Consider the following 16,542-nt stretch of genomic DNA (forward strand, 5'->3'; position numbering starts at 1 on the left):
GGGCACCATTGTCACCCCGTGGTACCATTGTCACCCCGTGGCCCTTTTCCTGCTGGTTTTCCGGCCCCCCCCCGAGTTTCCTCTCTGGGGGCAGCCAGGCTCGAGCCCACGAGGCACAGATTTCTCTGATTAGGCAAGGCCAGGCAGCCTCTCCCCTTTCGTTTTCAGCTGCCTCTTCCTCCCCTTCCCCGTGGGCAGCCCCAGCATCCGCCCCAGGCACAGCAGCACCGGCACCACAACACACACCAGGCACTGCCATGGATCCGAGTGCTCGGGAGCCCCTCGTGAGGAAAACGAGCTCCTCCTACCAGACCTTCCCCGAGAGCAGTGTCAGGAGGCTCGACAAGGAGTACCTGCGGTAAGGGCCGGGCTGGAGCCACAGGGGGGGCTGTAGGTCACGGTTGTGCCCCCCATCCCGAGGGCACTGGGGGCAAGAGCTGTTTCATGGTGCTGCCCCTCCCGAGCTGCCTTGAGATGGGGTCTCATCCTGACCAAGGGGGTGCGGTGCTGGATGAGCCCACTTGGAAGACCGATGGGTTCGTGTGCTTTGGGGCTGCAACCCCCATGGGAGCATGAGGTCCTGCTGGGGGGCACGGGGGGCTTTGAAAGAACCTTCTCCCTGCTCTGCCGGGACGAGCCAGCTGCCAGCTGGGTCTGTGGGGCCACCCAGCTCCAGCTTCTGCTTTTCTTGATTTGTTGAACCCGCTGAGCACTGCCTGGTACAGAGGGAAGGATCAGCGGTGCCATGGGGAGACAAGGTCCCGCTGCTCACCACGCAGCAGGAGCTCAGAGAAACCCCACCAGCCCGGGGCCGTGCAGAGGCATTCCCCGGGAAAATCCCTCCACGGTGTCACGAGAGCCTCAACAAAGGCTGGGGGAAGCTGCAGGGTAAAATTTAAGTTTCTGCTGGGTGGAATAAGGGCGCTCAACACATCCTTCTCTCTCCGCCCCTCCCTCAGGAGCCTCCACAATAAGCGGCTCTACCTGGCCGTGTTCGCCGCTGTCCTGGGGAACTTCAGCTTCGGCTTCGCCCTGGTTTACCCCTCGCCCGTCATCCCTGCCCTGGAGGCTCATCCCAGCCCCGCGCTGAGGCTGGACCAGCACACAGCGCCCTGGTTCGGGGTGAGGAGCGGGGCTGTCCCTGCCGGGGCGTGGGGCAGGGCCGGGGGGTGTGCGGGGGCAGCCCGGTCTCACCACAGCCCCTCTCGGTGCCCCCGCAGTCGGTGTTCACGCTGGGAGCGGCGGCGGGGGGGCTCAGCACCATGATGCTCAACGACTGCCTGGGCCGCAAGCTCAGCATCATGTTCTCGGCGCTGCCCTCGGCCGTGGGATACGCGCTGATGGCCAGTGCCCAGGGCGTCTGGATGCTGCTGCTGGGCCGGGTGCTGACGGGCTACGCCGGCGGGGTGACCTCCGCCTCCATCCCGGTAACGTGCCGCGGGAGGGAGTTTGCCAGGGGATCGCAGGGCGGGAGATGCCGCGGTGCTGTAGTTGAGGCACCGGCAGAGCTCCAGGGCTGTGGCTCGGAGAACGGGGATGGCGACGGGGCAGCAGGTTGGCAGCCCCGGCGTGGCCAGCCTGGGGCGGTGTTGGAATTTCTTGCCTGCAGAAAAGCAAAGGCAGGTCCTAATTCCCTGAGGTTATTTCCTCCCAGACATCGCCCTCGTGTTTCGTGCAGAGCGGAAGGCAAGGATTGAGTAACACCAAGGCACCTCTTTCCAGTAACACAGTCCAAGCACTTCTCCCGTGCCGGGGGGAAGGAGGGAAGTGGCGGTGCCGCTGGACCACTCAGGTCTCCGCCCCAAGAGGGCAATTTTCCAGCAATTTGGGTTTCCCTTGGCCACGGCAAGGTGACAGAGGGCAGGCTTGGGGGGTGACAAGTGGATGTTGCGGCTCTGTAAAGCGTGTGTTGTCCCTCTGCAGGTTTACATCTCGGAGATCTCCCACCCCGGGGTCAGGGGCATGCTGGGTGCCTGCCCTCAGATCATGGCAGTGCTGGGCTCCCTCGTCCTGTATGCCCTGGGCAAGTATCTCAGTGTTCAGGGGGCAGGAAACCCTCAGTGGGACTGCAGGGAAGGGGAGTTTAAAATAAACAATTTTCTCAGCTAATTGATGGATTCTTCCCCTCACACCCACCACCACAGGGGTGCTGAGGGGATCTGGACAGGGTCACCCACGTGCACCTTTCACTGGTGTGTGTGCTCAGAGGGGTAAATCCATAACCCACATGGACCCATGGCCATCACTGTACCTGCAGACCCCGGTCCTGCTGAGGTTTTGCCAGGGCTGAAGGGCAGCACAGAATGACCTGTGTGTGCATCAGCTGCCACCACGTGCCCTGGTTGGTGCAGGATCTTGCTGGATCCCCAAAGATTTGGGAGAGCTTGCTGGAGCTTCCCCATATCATACAGCTGGAAATGCTGCTTTTCTAGGAGAAAATATTATTATTATTATTATTAGTTTTCCTGCTGGATTTATTAAATAATTGGGGTGCCCAGGTGGAGGCAAGGCCGGGACACCCATCCCTGTGTGCTTTCCCCCCCTAACTGTTCTGCTCTGGCAGGGCTGGTCCTGGACTGGCGCTGGCTGGCCGTCGCTGGGGAGGTGCCGGTGCTTGTCATGATCATCCTGCTCTGCTTCATGCCCAACTCTCCCCGGTTCCTGCTGTCCCAGGGGAAGGAGGAGGAGGCCCTGGGATCCCTGTGCTGGCTGCGGGGCAAAGACACAGACTATGCCCGGGAATATGAGCAGATCAAGGACAGCGTGAGGAAGCAGGTGAGGAGGCTCAACGCCAGCACAGGGAAACGTAACATGAAAACTGCAAAAGCCATCCTTTGGGCAACTCCTAAGCCATCCTCTGGGTGCCCCAGCAGTCCTCAGAGGCGCTATCACTTTGGGTTTCTGGCTTTGTCCCCTCCAGAGCCGTCGTGTTTCCTGTGCTGAGATCAAGGACCCCTTCCTTTACAAGCCCATCCTGATTGCGGGGGTAATGAGGTTCCTGCAGCAGCTCTCGGGTGTCACTTGCATCCTCGTGTACCTGCAGTCAATATTCAAGAAAACATCCGTGATCCTGGTGAGCCCTGGGGTTCAGCCCCTGCTCGGGCTGCCTCGGCTGCAGTGATGGTTGCCCAATGCTCCAAGTCCCCTACAGACATAAGATCCCAACTTGAAAGCCTTTTTTAAAGCACCTGGTTGGCAGCAATTGCCAAGCACCTGCCCTGCAAGAGGCTGCATGAGGATGGGGAGCAGGACTGGCCCTACTCTCTCCCTGCTCTCCTCCTCTGAGCTTCAGGCATATCTTCTCAGTTTCTTACAAGGAGAACAGCTTTGACCAAGTCATCAGCCAGGTCAAGGCAGCACCTGTAGGAATTTTCCCTTTCCCTGGCTGTCCCAGCTCAGCTTCTCCCTCATTTTTTTTGCAGAAACCAGAGTATGATGCAGCTCTTGTTGGCCTGGTACGTCTGTTCTCGGTGGCAATCGCTGCCGTGTCGATGGATAAAGCTGGGAGGAAGATTCTTCTCTTTGTATCAGGTATGTCTCCCTCCCACTGTTGTGCAAAGGAAGCTCTTATTTAAGGATTTCCAGGAGCTCTGCAAACATGCAGGAGGCAAAACTTCAGCCCTACGGGACTCAGCAAGGGAGGTGGGGAGGTTTCTTTCCCTTAGTGGTGGCTCAGCTCCTCAGCAGAGGCTTTTTCAGGAGCCCAGTCCTTGCCACAGAGGGGATCACTCACCCATTGTTCCCACTTTGCCATTGTGTCTCTCCACAGCTGGTGTCATGTTGGTCTCCAACCTGACCATGGGGATCTACATCCACTTCATGCCAGCTTCTCACAACAGCACCATTGCCAACCAGACCCTGGTGAGCTCTGCCAGCCTTCCTGCTGAGCCAACCAACTACATCACCCTCATCCCCCTCCTGGCAACCATGTTCTTCATAATGGGTAGGTGCAGAGAGCCCAGGACCCTCAGCACAGGGCTGGGGACCAGCTGGGGGGATGCTTCTCATCTGAGGCTTGGGGATACAGAGCAAGGAGATTGGGTTTGGAGTTGGAAGGCAGGCAGACGACCCTGAAGAGAAACAAAGATGGCAACTGAAGTTGCTTTGAGGACTGACAGCAGGAGTGGGGGAGATAATGATTGCTGGGGTTGCAGGGCAGGATTTCACAGGGCTCTTCTGCACTCCTCAGTGAGCTTCAAAGCCTCAACAGCCTCACCTTACCCTCCTCCCCTGCAGGTTATGCCTTGGGTTGGGGCCCCATCACCTGGCTGCTGATGTCAGAGATCCTCCCTCTGAAAGCCCGAGGGGTGGCCTCGGGCCTCTGTGTCATCGTGAGCTGGCTGACAGCCTTCACCCTGACCCAGTTCTTCCTGCCAGTCGTGGTGGGTACTGCCCAGGGGGGCATCCAGCAGCCCCTCCTCGGCCCCTCTCTGCACCAGCTCACGCCTGCCTTCTGTCCCCCCTTCCAGAACGCCTTCGGCCTCGAGGTGCCCTTCCTGTTCTTCGCTGTCATCAGTGCTGGGAACATCTTATTCACGGGCTGCTGCGTCCCCGAAACCAAGGGCAGGTCCCTGGAGCAGATCGAGGCCTTCTTCAGGACTGGCCGGAGGTCGTTCCTGAGGTAGGAGCTGCCACCACCAGCCGTGCCAGGCTGCCCGTCCACAGGCTCGAGGGCAAAGCAAACGTGGTGCTGCTGGAGGGGGAGGCTGGAGCTCCCTGTGCCGGCGCTGGGACAGGAACGGGCGGCAAGGATCGTCTGGCTTTGGGTGCAGAAGGTGCCAGCTGGAACTTTACCTTCTCTTCCCGTCGTTCAACACTACCTGTTGCTCTCTGGGCAACGTGTCAATCCATGGATGGGGCCGGGGAACCAGTGCCAGGCTGGAGATAAAGGTGTCCTGGAAAATAAAGGCGAGGCTGTGGACAGGAGAGCACGGACATCCTTTGCTCAGCAGCCACCAAAGCAGCCTGAGAGCCTGAGGGTTTGGCTGGAGCAGAGTTTACAGCTGGAGCCGTTCTGGCAAAAGCTCGTCGTGTAGTTGCAAGAATAAAACAGTTTTGCCTCCAACTGCAAGACGTTGCCTTGATTTGTGGAGAAGAGAGCTGCTGGTGGGTGGGACAGGAGAGGCAGAGCAGGACTGTGGCAAGGGGAGCACAGCAGCCTGCAGCTTCCACATGAGTCGTGTACTCAAGGACACAAGAGGCAGAGCCAGGTACTTTGTATAAAAAGCTGCCACGTTTTATTGCTCTAAAAACACACATTACACTAGAAGCCTAATGAACAGGACCAAATACAGTTCACAAAGAAAATCCAGGACAAAAGAACGGGAACAGACAAACATTCAGCTGTAGTGCAAGTGATACACTGTAGGAAAGACACAGTGAGTACTGACAACACTTTCTAAGGGGGTGGGTCCTTCCCACCCCAGGGTTTTACTCATCCACAAAGAGGAAGGTGGATGTGCCTCCATCACAGTTGTGTGGAGCCTCCCCCTCCATCACTTTGAGATTTCAGCTGCATAGTTAGGAGCAAATTGCTCTTACCCCTTTCCTGTGTGTCCTGCAAGATTAAGGTCTTTTTTCAACTATCTTTTAGAGCCTAACCCTGGGTAAAACACAGCTGCAGGAGGAGGTTATGACGCTGAGGAACTAATGGCCTTGCTGAGTCTCACATCCAACCTAACTCCTCCCAGAAGGGCAGAAAAACAAAGACTGAGCTGGGAGATGATGTGCCCAGGCATTTGTCCAACCTCCTGAAATGCACTTGGCACCCCGAGGGCTGGTGGAGATGCCTGTGCCCTCCCATTCTCGGAACATTAAACCTGCTGCCACAAGGAAGCAGGAGGTAAAACAGCACACATGACCCAGCCCTTAAGATATGCCAGTTGGCATTTAGATCTCCTGCAGCAGGAAGTGAGAGAAATCACCTAAGAGAAGATGTGCTTTATCACATTAGCATTTAGCATTAATTTAAAGCAGCCTGGGACAGAGGAAGAGAGGTGGATTGAAATAAAAAACACAGAGAACATTCAGCATTAAACCTACCCTTTGCTGTTGAGACCCTTTTCCAGAAAGATGTTCAGCCCTGGCTGGAATCTGACTGTTTCTAAGCGTGGCCTGACTACCAGAGCTCTCAAGAGCCTCTGGTTTCCACTGACCTTCTGAAGATCAGGATCTCTGGCAGCCCTGTGCTAGAACGTTCTTTTTCTCACATGGCCGTGGACCAGGTCTTGATATCTTCAGTGAAACCCTTCCCTGAAGACAGTTGGTGTTTTTTCCCTGAGGAAAAAATGACAAACATGAATTGAGCTTCCCAGGAAGCTCAGCCTAAGGAGAAAATGCCCAAATATGAAGTGAGGTTGGACTCTTCAGGTCCTGAGAGAACCTCACTGGAGAAGTATTTTCTGAGTGACCTCCTTTCTTCGGTACAGAAAGTCTGATGGTTTTTGCTACAACATTTTAGAGTCTGAGAAATCACAGTGGCTCTTTCCAGAGGTAGAATGGTCTTTTTATTCACTGCACACACAGAGAATCAATTGGTGTTACAAAACCAGCTCCTGCCCAGAGCAGTGAGGTCTGGGTCTGCAGCAGAAAGTGAGCTCTGCTCTGCCCTTCACGCCCAGTGGGCAGCCCCAGGGGACAGGGGACATGAGTGCTGTCAGCTTCCTGGCTGAACAGGACATGGAAGAGTTGCACTCTTTGTAAATGCTCACGTGATGTAACAGGCCCTGCCAGGGGCACGTGTGCTGCCAGTGCCCAGGTGTCAACAGCTCGCTGTAGCCAATGCATCACCCACTCCTCAGCTCTCACATAACAAACTTTCTATCCCATTGTCTCCCAGGAAGCCTTTTCCAGACCTGGCAAGCAGAACCTCTTCCACAGACAGCCCGTGGATCAGCCATCCAGCCTGGATGCCACCAGCAGGGATTGGGTTGAACCTGTAAAACCTCCAGAGCAGGGTTTGAACTTCATTTGTCCTTACACAGCTCCAGGCACCCCGAGGGTGCCTCTAAAGACAACTAATAACCACCATGCACTGTGAATGGGCATATTAACTACTGTGATGCTACTACTCTAAAGGTCCTTTCTATCTCCACAAAACAGTCTCTTGCCCACACGGAGGTGAGACCATCCACTAACTGTTGCTACAACTCTTAAAAGCCATGGGTGCTGTCACCAAGCCTGTCTGCAATGATGGCAGCATCTGGCTTGGTTTCAGCTGCATCAGACAGCCAAAATTCCCAAGAGTTCCCACTCCAGACAGGCACCTGTAGGAGTCAGCACCCTTGGAGCACAGATCTGAGACACCCCCACTTGTGGCAGGCACAGAGACACTTTAATCATTGTGGCTGAAGGCTCCAGCTTGGCTCTTACAGAAGAGTCCCTGAGGCCCATTTTCAGCTCAGAGCTGAGCTTTGCATCCCACTCACAGTGGCAGATTGGTGTAGATTGTTCACTTGCCTCAGCCCCAGGGTCGGGACCCTCTGCCACAAAACACACCATGACAGCACTGTTGGCATCCAAGGGAGCAGAGAGGGCCTGTCTGTGCCAGGGAGCCCTCCAGGTGACCTGGAGCAGCACCCACCTGCCCCAGCCCCAGGGACCACTGCTGGCCCCTGGCATCAGGACAGTCAGATGAAGGCACGAGGGTCCCAGCAGTTCTGTGGCCCCTCAGACCAGCCTGCAAGTGTTACCCCAATGCCTCTGCTTTGCCTTTCACCTCCTGTCACTAAAGCTACTGTGGAACTACTCACAGAGCAAAGCAGTCACTACCAAAGACATGCTGGTAGCTACGTGCACCAGTCTGCAACATTCCTCTACTAAACACTACAGAACTCCCCAAACCCCCTGAAATCAGAGCACATGTCCTGCTCACAAGGCAGGACTCTGCCCTTGAACTCCCCAGTGGAGGTGCTGCACAGGGACACCCTGTGGAGAGCAGAGAGGCTATTCCCACTGGAGCATCCCACTGGATGTGGTGCCTTCCTACCGCAGCACCCATCCCTGCAGGACAGACAGCACTCAGCCTCCAGCCTTTCTCAGGCCACAGCACAACCCCTCTGCTCCCCAGGGATTCAGCTGGGGCCACAAAGGGTTGTGGCAGCTCCAATACAGCAGTTACAGCCTAGTTTTCCTTCCTTCCCTCTCCCAGAAGAGGGGGAAAACACACTTTGTCAAGCCAGTGACCCAGAACAAGACAAAGGGGTCAAAGGACAACACACTTTTCAAAAGTCTAAGTAATGCTCTGAAGGTTGAAATTGGATTTTGCAGCATTCCCATTACAGCAGCCAGGGCTGTCCCTGGGTTCAGAGACCCCTGGTGAAAGAGGCAGCCCTTTGAAGGACAGGAAACAGAGCACTCCTTTCTCCTATATCCAGAGAAAATGAGTCCCATCAAAATACTTAAATAACTAGAAATAAATTATTCCCCTTTTTCCTAATCAAAAAGCAACCATGTAAAAATCAAATAAATTAAAACCCTCAGAAGAAACCGTGATGAGAAGAAGGGGGTCTGAAACAGTTTTGTGCTGCCTGGTACAAAGCAAACAGAAAATACAACATGAAAACCATTGATAGAGCCTGGAATAATGAAGCAAGACACCCCAGCTGTCCACAATGAAACGGTGCAGCCTCCTCTCTATTTGCACAGGAAGGATATTCAACCCTTCCATGCAAACCCAACTCAGGACTGATGCAAAAACAACACGAGCCCAAAGACAAAGGCTGTACCAGGCAAGCAAAGAGAAGGATGTTCACACCAGGAAAAAATCCCACTTGGCTCAAGCCACAACACCCTTTTCCAGCTGAGGTACAGCAAACATTGTTTCCCTTCTGCCCCAGTAAAAGAGTGAAGCTTAAGAAAAGTGCCCTTATTAAGACAAAGAAATGAATTCTTGTAATTCAAGTAAATCGCAGTAACTGCCTGCAGCTGTATCCAGAGGGAGCAGGGACTGTGCTTTGTAGGTCCCAGGATCTGCCCCAGCACCTCTGGCAGCTCCTCTGCAGAGATGGTTATTGTCTTTATGGTTTTTTTTCTAGAAATCCTTTCCCACAAGACCAGTGCAGGCAAGGAGCTGGCAGGTCACCTCTGTCCCTCCTCACCCATCCAGAGAGCAGTTCCCAAAGGGGCACCCCCAAAAAAGGCTGCCTGTTCAGGCTGGGAAAGCAGCACTCAGAGAGCCAGCACCTCTGCAGCAAAAAGAAAAAAAAATATTAAAAAATTAAGGGACTGTGAGATATTTGGTTGAGGGTTGAGAAGGAGAGAGGGACCAACATGCTGAAGACTGGCTGCTGGTGTGAGAAGAGGGCACAGCCTGCCCCAGCCCCTGAGATTTCCAGGTGCTGCAGTGTCCAGGGAAATTGCAGTGTAGCAGAGAGGGGATCAGGCACAGGGAAGGGCAGAGTGGATTTCCATATCTTCACCATCTCAGTGTCCAGGAGAGGTTACCCTGTGTGCCTCAGAGAGCCTGTCCCTCCAGGGTCCCCGTGAGCTTCTCTTCATCCATTTGCTTCTGCTGCTGGTGGATCCGAGCGTAGGAAATGGCATCCCCCCTGTGGAGAGAAGGGACATGGTGGGTACAGCCCCTGGCAGAGACATCTCCCAGCTGGGGCCCAGCTCCACTGGCTCACCCTGGCCATCTGTGCTGAGGGATGCTAACAGTGAGATGAGACTTGCTGGCCCTCTCCAACCCCCCACCAAAGCTGCTCGTTGCCACAGAGCTGGGCCCATCCACTCAACAGCTGCAGAAAGAGGGCTGGGACCCTCAGGGCAACCTAGTCTGAACTCCCAGAAGCTCAGAGCTTCAGCAAACCCTGGGGCCTTCCTCCCCAGGGCTCCGAGATGATGCCAGGGAGGTTTTCTCTGGGAGCATTTACACCTGAAAGCACGGTTAGTGCAAGAGGAAAGCAGTGGCTTAGGGAGGCAGATGGGGTGAGGGCTGGAGCTCCACCTCCCCCTCCCCAAGCAGACAAACATCTCTTACTTCTTGCCCAGCGCCGACAGACCGTAAAGGACCCCGGTGGCGAAGGCGATGGCGTTTCCGAAGAGCGTGGTCAGCGTCAGGCTGAGCACGACGGGGAACACGGCCATCCTGGAAGACAGAGGCAGCCCTCAGAGCCTGGCTGCCCTCCCCACGGGGTGCAGGGGGGCTCACCCATCACGCTGTGCCCACGTGCATCCCCACCAGGACCCCGGAGCGTCCTCACCCGCAGTAAAAAGCCGCCTTCTGCCAGGCCCGCAGCTTGTCCGCCCTGGCGGAGATGGCGTTGGCGAACTCGATGAACTGGCAGCAGAAAGGGGCTTCACACAGGAACAGGACAAAGGCGTTGAGCCTCCGGACAGAGCAAACCAGAGTTAATCCAGCCCAGAGTGGGGGTCAGCAGTGCCCCCCCAGCCCCCCAGAGACCACCTGCTCCACGCCCAAACGCAGGCAGAGGGAATGGTGAGGCTGGACCCCACGGTGCTCCCCCCCTTCTCCTTGATAATTCCCAAACCCTGGTGTTATTTTGTAATGGGTATCTGAGTATTTACCCAAAAAGACACAAAGAAATAACATAAATAGAATAAACTCAGTATCTCAACCCGCTTGGCAGAGCAAGATCTGGGAATTCCCAGAGTTTGAGGGATGTTTCGCTCCCACCCACTGCCCAAGTAGAGCAGCTCTGTCCCTTTCTCAGAGGAGTCTAATTAACAGAACCTCCCTCCCAGCAGAAAAACGAAAGGAAACCCTGCTCACATCATCCACACGCCGGCTGCGATGTTCAGGGGGTTGATGGTGACACAGTTCCAGAGACCAGCGATGGCACAGGCTGGAAAGAAAGAGGTTTTCAGTGACCACGAACACCACCCTGCGTGCCTACGATCAGCAGCCCTTGGCCAGCACCTCTAGGCACTGCAGAGAAGCACAGGAGGGTGGGTGGAAAGTTCTGATGGCCCAAAAAAAGAGCCTGGGATGCCCGGGAGAGTGTTTCTTTCCAGTTCCTCTGGCTGGGTATCCTTTTGCTCCAAGCACTTGATGTCTCAGCATGACACTTGAACAACTATTTCCCTTGTGCAGAACAACAGAGTGTTTGCTTTTACATGATTTTTACGTGCACCTGATTTTTATGTGCCAAGGAATTACTGCTTTGTCCTGGGGTGAACAAAGTAGTGCCAGCAGGCACCACCTCTGAGCAGCACAGGGACAGTTCAGCAAAAACATGACTGGCACACAAGCAAACAATAAACAGAGCAGAGGTGAACCCTGTCTCTACCACATGCTGCTGGTCCTGTGCAGCTCCTCTAGAGACGGGCAGAAAAGAGCCAAGTTTGGGTCTCTGCTAATACAAATAAAGCAGAGCCCAAAACAGCCCCAGCGCTCCTGACTCTTAACACAAGGAGAGGAACCAGGTACCAGCGACCAAGTAGAGGCTGCATCCACCTCCTTCCTGCCTCATTAAACTTGCAGAGTGTTCCTGGCACTTGATACAACCCCTTCCCTCTGCCGATGCCAGACGGCGGCCGCTGCACACCGGGAACCCGAGCCCGGGGAGGGAGGGCAGAGACACGGGCTGAGGCCACAGTAAACAACACCAGCCTGTAAAACTCCAGCTAAAATTAATTCTGTAGCCCTTAAAGGCCGTTTTGGGGATGATCAGCAGCACAGTGGAGAGCAGCAGAGTCCCTCTCTGAGAACGAGACCAGCCTGGGATCGGGGATTTCAGGAGTGTCTGCTCAGGGGATCCCTCAGCAGAGCTGCTGTGAGCAGCCCTGACCTTCAAAAGCCTAGCATATGCTTGCAAGGTTTCTTTCAAGCAGTGACTGCTGAATCCTCAAAGTTCCTTTAAAAGTGGTTATCCTTATTTACCAGGCCGGGATGCAGAATTGCAGGCAATGATAGGACCGACCGAAGGTCATCCCACAAGCAAATGACCTCCGGGTTTTAGGAAACACCAAACAAGGTTAATTTCAAACACTTCCTAGAACTAATTCCACAGGACCCAAAATATTTTGGAGAATCCTGCAAGAGCAAGATCAGCTAGCAGAAATGCCAAGGATATATTAACATCCATGCTCCAAGGGCGCTTCTCATTCTCCCCAGAGGGACAGTGTCACTGCAGAGGAAACTGAGGCACTGGGGTGGGATGATCTGCTCCAAAGCCACACATGCAAACAGCTGGAGAGCTGGAAAAGCAACGGCAAGCAGGATTGCTGGGAGCTGGGAGCAGCACAGAGAGCAGGGCACAACACCAGGGGCTCTAATTCTCTGTGGCAAACAAACCCCGGGATGCTGATGGAAGGGGAGCTCAGGGGAAGCACTGCAGGCTTGTGGCACTCGCTCTTCCCCAGGAAGGCACACTCCTGACAATAATGCTGAATGACTTTCTGGCACCTTATGATTAGCAGAGCAGCAAAACCTGTGAACTATCCCCAAAACACAGCCAGGGCTGGGGCAGGACTCTGCCTGGCTGAGCAGCACAGCAGAGTGTAGAGGTCCAGGCAGTTCCCAGCTGGTCTCCACCACAGAACAAACCGAGGGAAGCAGAATGTTCTTTTCCAAGCAAATTTTTGGCCTTATCCTTTTTTTTTTTTTTTAATCAAGCCAACCAGGGGTTGTTTTGCCAGGGTTCTGGTTTGCTTTGGTCCTCAAACACCCCAAAACAACCCTTGAGCACTAAGTGTCCCTGCAGCAGTGTCAGCTCAGCAACCAACCCGCTTGCCAATGGACTAATGAACCAGGAAGAGCCTGAGCTGAGCATGTCCCTTTGTCAGCAGGAGCACCAACCAGCAGGAAAGGAGTCAAAGGTTTGGGATCGCAGGAACACTGCACTCAGAGGTGGCTGCCAACAGCCACAGAGGCAGATAATGAGCTGGTGACCTTGGGCCTCCCTTGCAGAGCAGCACATCCCACAGCTGCCTGGTGCATCCCTGTCCCACCGGGGCAGGATCAGCTCCTGCCTCAGCAGCCAAAGGGGGACTGAGCTGCCAAGCCAGAGATTTCTTTCTGCAAAACAGAGCCTCATGATAGGGTTAAAATGCAGACAATGCTCAGTGGCACGTAAGCTATGGAAGACAGACAGTTCTGCCATTTGTTTAACCGCTGTCCCATCTCGAATCCCTGAGGAAGCACAAATAACTGGGAGCTAAAATGAGGGGGGAAGGACACCCTTCCCCACAAAGGCTCTATTCATTTCCAGCAGCTGGTCACTGTCCTCAACACAAGCCTATTTTTGCTCCTAGAGCATTTTACAAAAGCCACAGACTCTCCTCATCCTATTACAAACAGGAACACAAGGGAGAGAAGGGACTTGGCCAAGGTCACCAAGCCAGCGTGTAAAAGAGCCAGAGACAGATCCTGAACTTTGTCTGTCTGGTTCCTGCTCCAGCCCCTGGACTTTTCTGGCTTAAGCAAGTTGTGGCTGCAGGTGTTTGCATGTGGCAGATGTTGTCTGCCTGTCTCACCTCCACTAACAAACTTTCTCTTCCTTTCAGCAGGGCGTTTTTCCTTCTGTAAGAAATAATCCAGCACCACAATCCTTGTAAATGAGTTCTGTTTTTTCATAATGAGCTTTGAGAATAGCAGCAAACTCCAGCCTTGCTGTTTTATTCATCACCCCTTCTCCAAATCATCCACCTTCAACAAGGTGATGCTGAACAAGCAGGATTTTGAAGAGGAATGTTACCAGCACGGGACACTGGTTGTCTCTTTCCACAGTCCTTCATTTCCCTGCTCATAAGGAGAGTTTGTGTTTCACTGCCTCATGAACCTCGTGGAGGGAGATAGTCAGGCCTACAGAACAAGCTGTCACTGCCCAAATTTTTGGCAATCCTGTTAAGAACCTGTCTCTTCTTCCAAAAGCTTCTTCTCCCAGACTCACCCAAATATGTAAAACTCTCGGCTTTCCTGTAAAAACAAGTCAAGAGTTCTCAGAGCTGTGAACAAAAGGTTGGAAAAATAATCCAAGTATAATTCACACGAAGACAGAGAGGGAGGGAAAAAAAAAGTCTCCAGAGGCTTGCACTTTTTGAGCCCCTCGTGAGCTGCTCTAGCACGAGGTGGGCAGTGCCACCAGTGTGACCCACCCTCTCCAGCTCCTCACCCTGCATGGGACAGAACCCCCTGAGCTCTGCCTGGGACAGAACTGCAGGAAAAGCACCGGGGCTCCTGCTACAGCCCCAGCCTGTGGGAAAGACGCTGCTCCACTAAACCCCCACCTGGGACCTGCTCCACAGACACATCCCAGCTGGTGTCCTGGCCGGCGGCCGGGCCAGAAGCGCGGGGGCCTCCGGCAGGGCATGGCGAGGGGGCCGGGATGTTTGGCCCCGTCGGAGCAGCCCCACCAAATCCTGTCACACCTCCAGAATTTCAGCACCCAAGGCATGAAAGGGCGCGAGCAGCACGTGTTTTGCCAGCCCGGCCAAAAAGGGCTGTCGCCAGCCTGCCCAACGAGACCACGGCCCACAGATGTCACCTCTGAAAGCACCGTGGGCTTGTGCAGCCTCAAGGCAAGAGGCAGGCATGGGAAGGGAGAGAGGGGGATCAGATAAAATGCTACAGCTGATGGAATAAATCAGGGCTGACTGCACTGGCTGAGAAACCCTCTTGTTTAACTCGAAGTCATGGACCTGAAGCAGAAGAAATTCTCCATCCTGTGCTCTGCAGGAGATCAGACTAAGCGGTCATAACAGTCCCTCCTGCTTTTAAAGGCTATTAATCTCTCCACAGAATGTAGCAAAACAGCACTCCAGGACAGGCTGATTTCTGGCAAAGTTGCAAAGACTCTTTCCCTGGGAAAATTTTTTTCAGCAGCAGGTAATTCAGAGCGCAGCCAACTCGCTCTGCTGTCTGCAGCTCTGTTCTCAGTGTCCTACCAAACCCCTTAAAAACACACAACACAAACCAAGTCCATTATTCACCTTCAAAAAACCCCACAGGCAGGGCCTGTGCAATCAGCAATAGAAGCGATGGGAAACACACTCCAACGGTCAGGATGGGGAAAGAAAATAAGTTGCAGGAACATATAAACACCCAAAAGTCAAATAAGATGAACCAAACCCTGGGGCCCTCCTTCCAGCCCTGACCTGACCCTGCTGAGCACGAGCACCCTGACCCTGGTGCCTGCAGTAAAATCTCATTTATCTGCCCACAGCCCTCCCCTGCAGTACCAGGGGCTCAGCTGCTGCTCCCATCACTTCCAGGGAGTGCTGTATCCAAGAAGAAACTCGAGGATTTGCAGTTCCCCCCCACCGTGACGTCCCTTTCTCCCAGGTGCCAAAGTTCAGGTTCGGTGCGCACAAAGCACATCCCTCGTGGGCAGCTACAACCCTCCCTCCTCAGGCACAGCCACCGCTCCTCCTACCCAAAAAAGCAGCACACGAGTGTCCAGAGCAGACACAAACCCATAATCCCCCTGCACCAACAAGACCCCAAACAAGAGGTGGCAGGACCCCGGACACACGCGCTTTCTCATGCAGCAACAGCGCCCAGGGGGAATCTCTGGCTGCGAGGGAAGGGGATACTTACACATGCCCCCGATGACCCCGGCAATCCTGCAGAGCCACCTGTACCACCAGGTCATGCCATCATCGGCGGAGGGAGCCGCTGGCTCAGGGGCTGCTGCAGGGAACTGCTCATCCTGAGCGCTCATCTCCCCCCTGCTCCGGGGGGCTCACGGGGCAGCCCCCCCGCTCCCCACCTGAGCCCCGGCAGCGCAGGATGCCCGCCCTGCAGGTGACACCCCCCCTGTGCCCCCCTCCAGGGGACACCCCCTACGCCCAGCCCCGGTGCTGCTGGGCCTGTCCCCGCGCCCCCATGCAGGGCCGGGCCCCCCCAGGGCTGACAATGGAGGGTCTGTGCCTGCAGCAGCAGCGATGCCAGCGGAGCTGCCTCCACGTCTCCCTGCGTGTGTTGCATTCTGGGTCCCCCCCGGCAGCAGGCAGGGCTTTGGGCTTTGATGTCACTCTCATTAAAAGGCTGGTGGGCAGAGCCCGCTCTGTACATATTCATAAGCGGAGGCACAGCCGTGCACCCCCACGCCGGGGTCTGGGGGCACAGGAGCTCTGGATCCCCTGGCAAACAGCTGGGTGTTGTTATCCCTGCAGGCAGTGTTTGCTCACCCAGAAAGGGACACGTGAATCCTTGCATTAAGGTGAATTTAACACTGTTACAAAATTCCGCCCTAGAGATAAGAGGTACAGCTCCCCTTATCAGAATGGAATCAGTGTTTTTCCCCTAGAAAACGGGAGCAGAAGTAGGGCTTTGCAAGTCAGGGGTGTCCCAGTTGGCAACCTGTTGGTAATCCAAACAAATGGTACAGGGAAACACCCTGAATTCTCTTAAATTATAGAGAGAACAGCTGCGTTTTCTGCAGATGAACATGGAGCACACGGTCAGTAACCAGAGCCCAACTCTGCACAGTTGATCTGGAACAATAAATAGCAGTGAGACTTGGGATCCAGAGCAGAGTGGGAAGACAGATCCCATCTGCTAGAAGGTTACAAAAAAAGGATTAAGAAGAGGATGTCTTTTCATTACCATCTCCTGTCAGACAGGAAATGAAGGCCCAG

General features: G+C 54.7%; 2 protein-coding genes across 2 annotated transcripts; one reads left to right on the plus strand and one right to left on the minus strand.

Moving 5' to 3' along the window:
- Window positions 1-234: 234 nt before the first annotated feature.
- Window positions 235-4,986, plus strand: SLC2A6 (solute carrier family 2 member 6). The gene is made up of 10 exons (XM_051807854.1): window positions 235-358; window positions 960-1,122; window positions 1,221-1,427; window positions 1,924-2,023; window positions 2,564-2,775; window positions 2,921-3,073; window positions 3,423-3,531; window positions 3,770-3,943; window positions 4,237-4,382; window positions 4,470-4,986. Exons 1-10 carry the CDS (start codon window positions 258-260, stop codon window positions 4,623-4,625), a joined length of 1,521 nt encoding a protein of 506 aa, XP_051663814.1. The 5' UTR covers window positions 235-257; the 3' UTR covers window positions 4,626-4,986.
- Window positions 4,987-5,127: 141 nt separating this feature from the next.
- Window positions 5,128-16,276, minus strand: CACFD1 (calcium channel flower domain containing 1). The gene is made up of 5 exons (XM_051807853.1): window positions 15,500-16,276; window positions 10,733-10,805; window positions 10,203-10,328; window positions 9,980-10,087; window positions 5,128-9,548 (listed from the first exon to the last, which is right to left on the minus strand). Exons 1-5 carry the CDS (start codon window positions 15,621-15,623, stop codon window positions 9,455-9,457), a joined length of 525 nt encoding a protein of 174 aa, XP_051663813.1. The 5' UTR covers window positions 15,624-16,276; the 3' UTR covers window positions 5,128-9,454.
- Window positions 16,277-16,542: the final 266 nt, after the last annotated feature.

This window comes from Manacus candei, unplaced genomic scaffold, assembly GCF_025592945.1.
Source record: "Manacus candei isolate 608988 ecotype Guabito, Panama unplaced genomic scaffold, ASM2559294v1 h1tg000071l, whole genome shotgun sequence".
NCBI lineage: Eukaryota > Metazoa > Chordata > Aves > Passeriformes > Pipridae > Manacus > Manacus candei.

Excerpts from the sequence above, each read along its gene's own strand:
- CACFD1 (XM_051807853.1), bottom strand. The coding sequence starts at position 15,623 with ATGAGCGCTCAGGATGAGCAGTTCCCTGCAGCAGCCCCTGAGCCAGCG. Across the intron at positions 10,088-10,202 it reads AAGGCGGCTTTTTACTGCGG|GATGGCCGTGTTCCCCGTCG; the intron begins GTGAGGACGCTC and ends TCTGTCTTCCAG. Across the intron at positions 9,549-9,979 it reads CTGTCGGCGCTGGGCAAGAA|GGGGGATGCCATTTCCTACG; the intron begins GTAAGAGATGTT and ends TTCTCTCCACAG.
- SLC2A6 (XM_051807854.1), top strand. The coding sequence starts at position 258 with ATGGATCCGAGTGCTCGGGAGCCCCTCGTGAGGAAAACGAGCTCCTCC. Across the intron at positions 359-959 it reads CTCGACAAGGAGTACCTGCG|GAGCCTCCACAATAAGCGGC; the intron begins GTAAGGGCCGGG and ends CCCCTCCCTCAG. Across the intron at positions 1,428-1,923 it reads TGACCTCCGCCTCCATCCCG|GTTTACATCTCGGAGATCTC; the intron begins GTAACGTGCCGC and ends GTCCCTCTGCAG.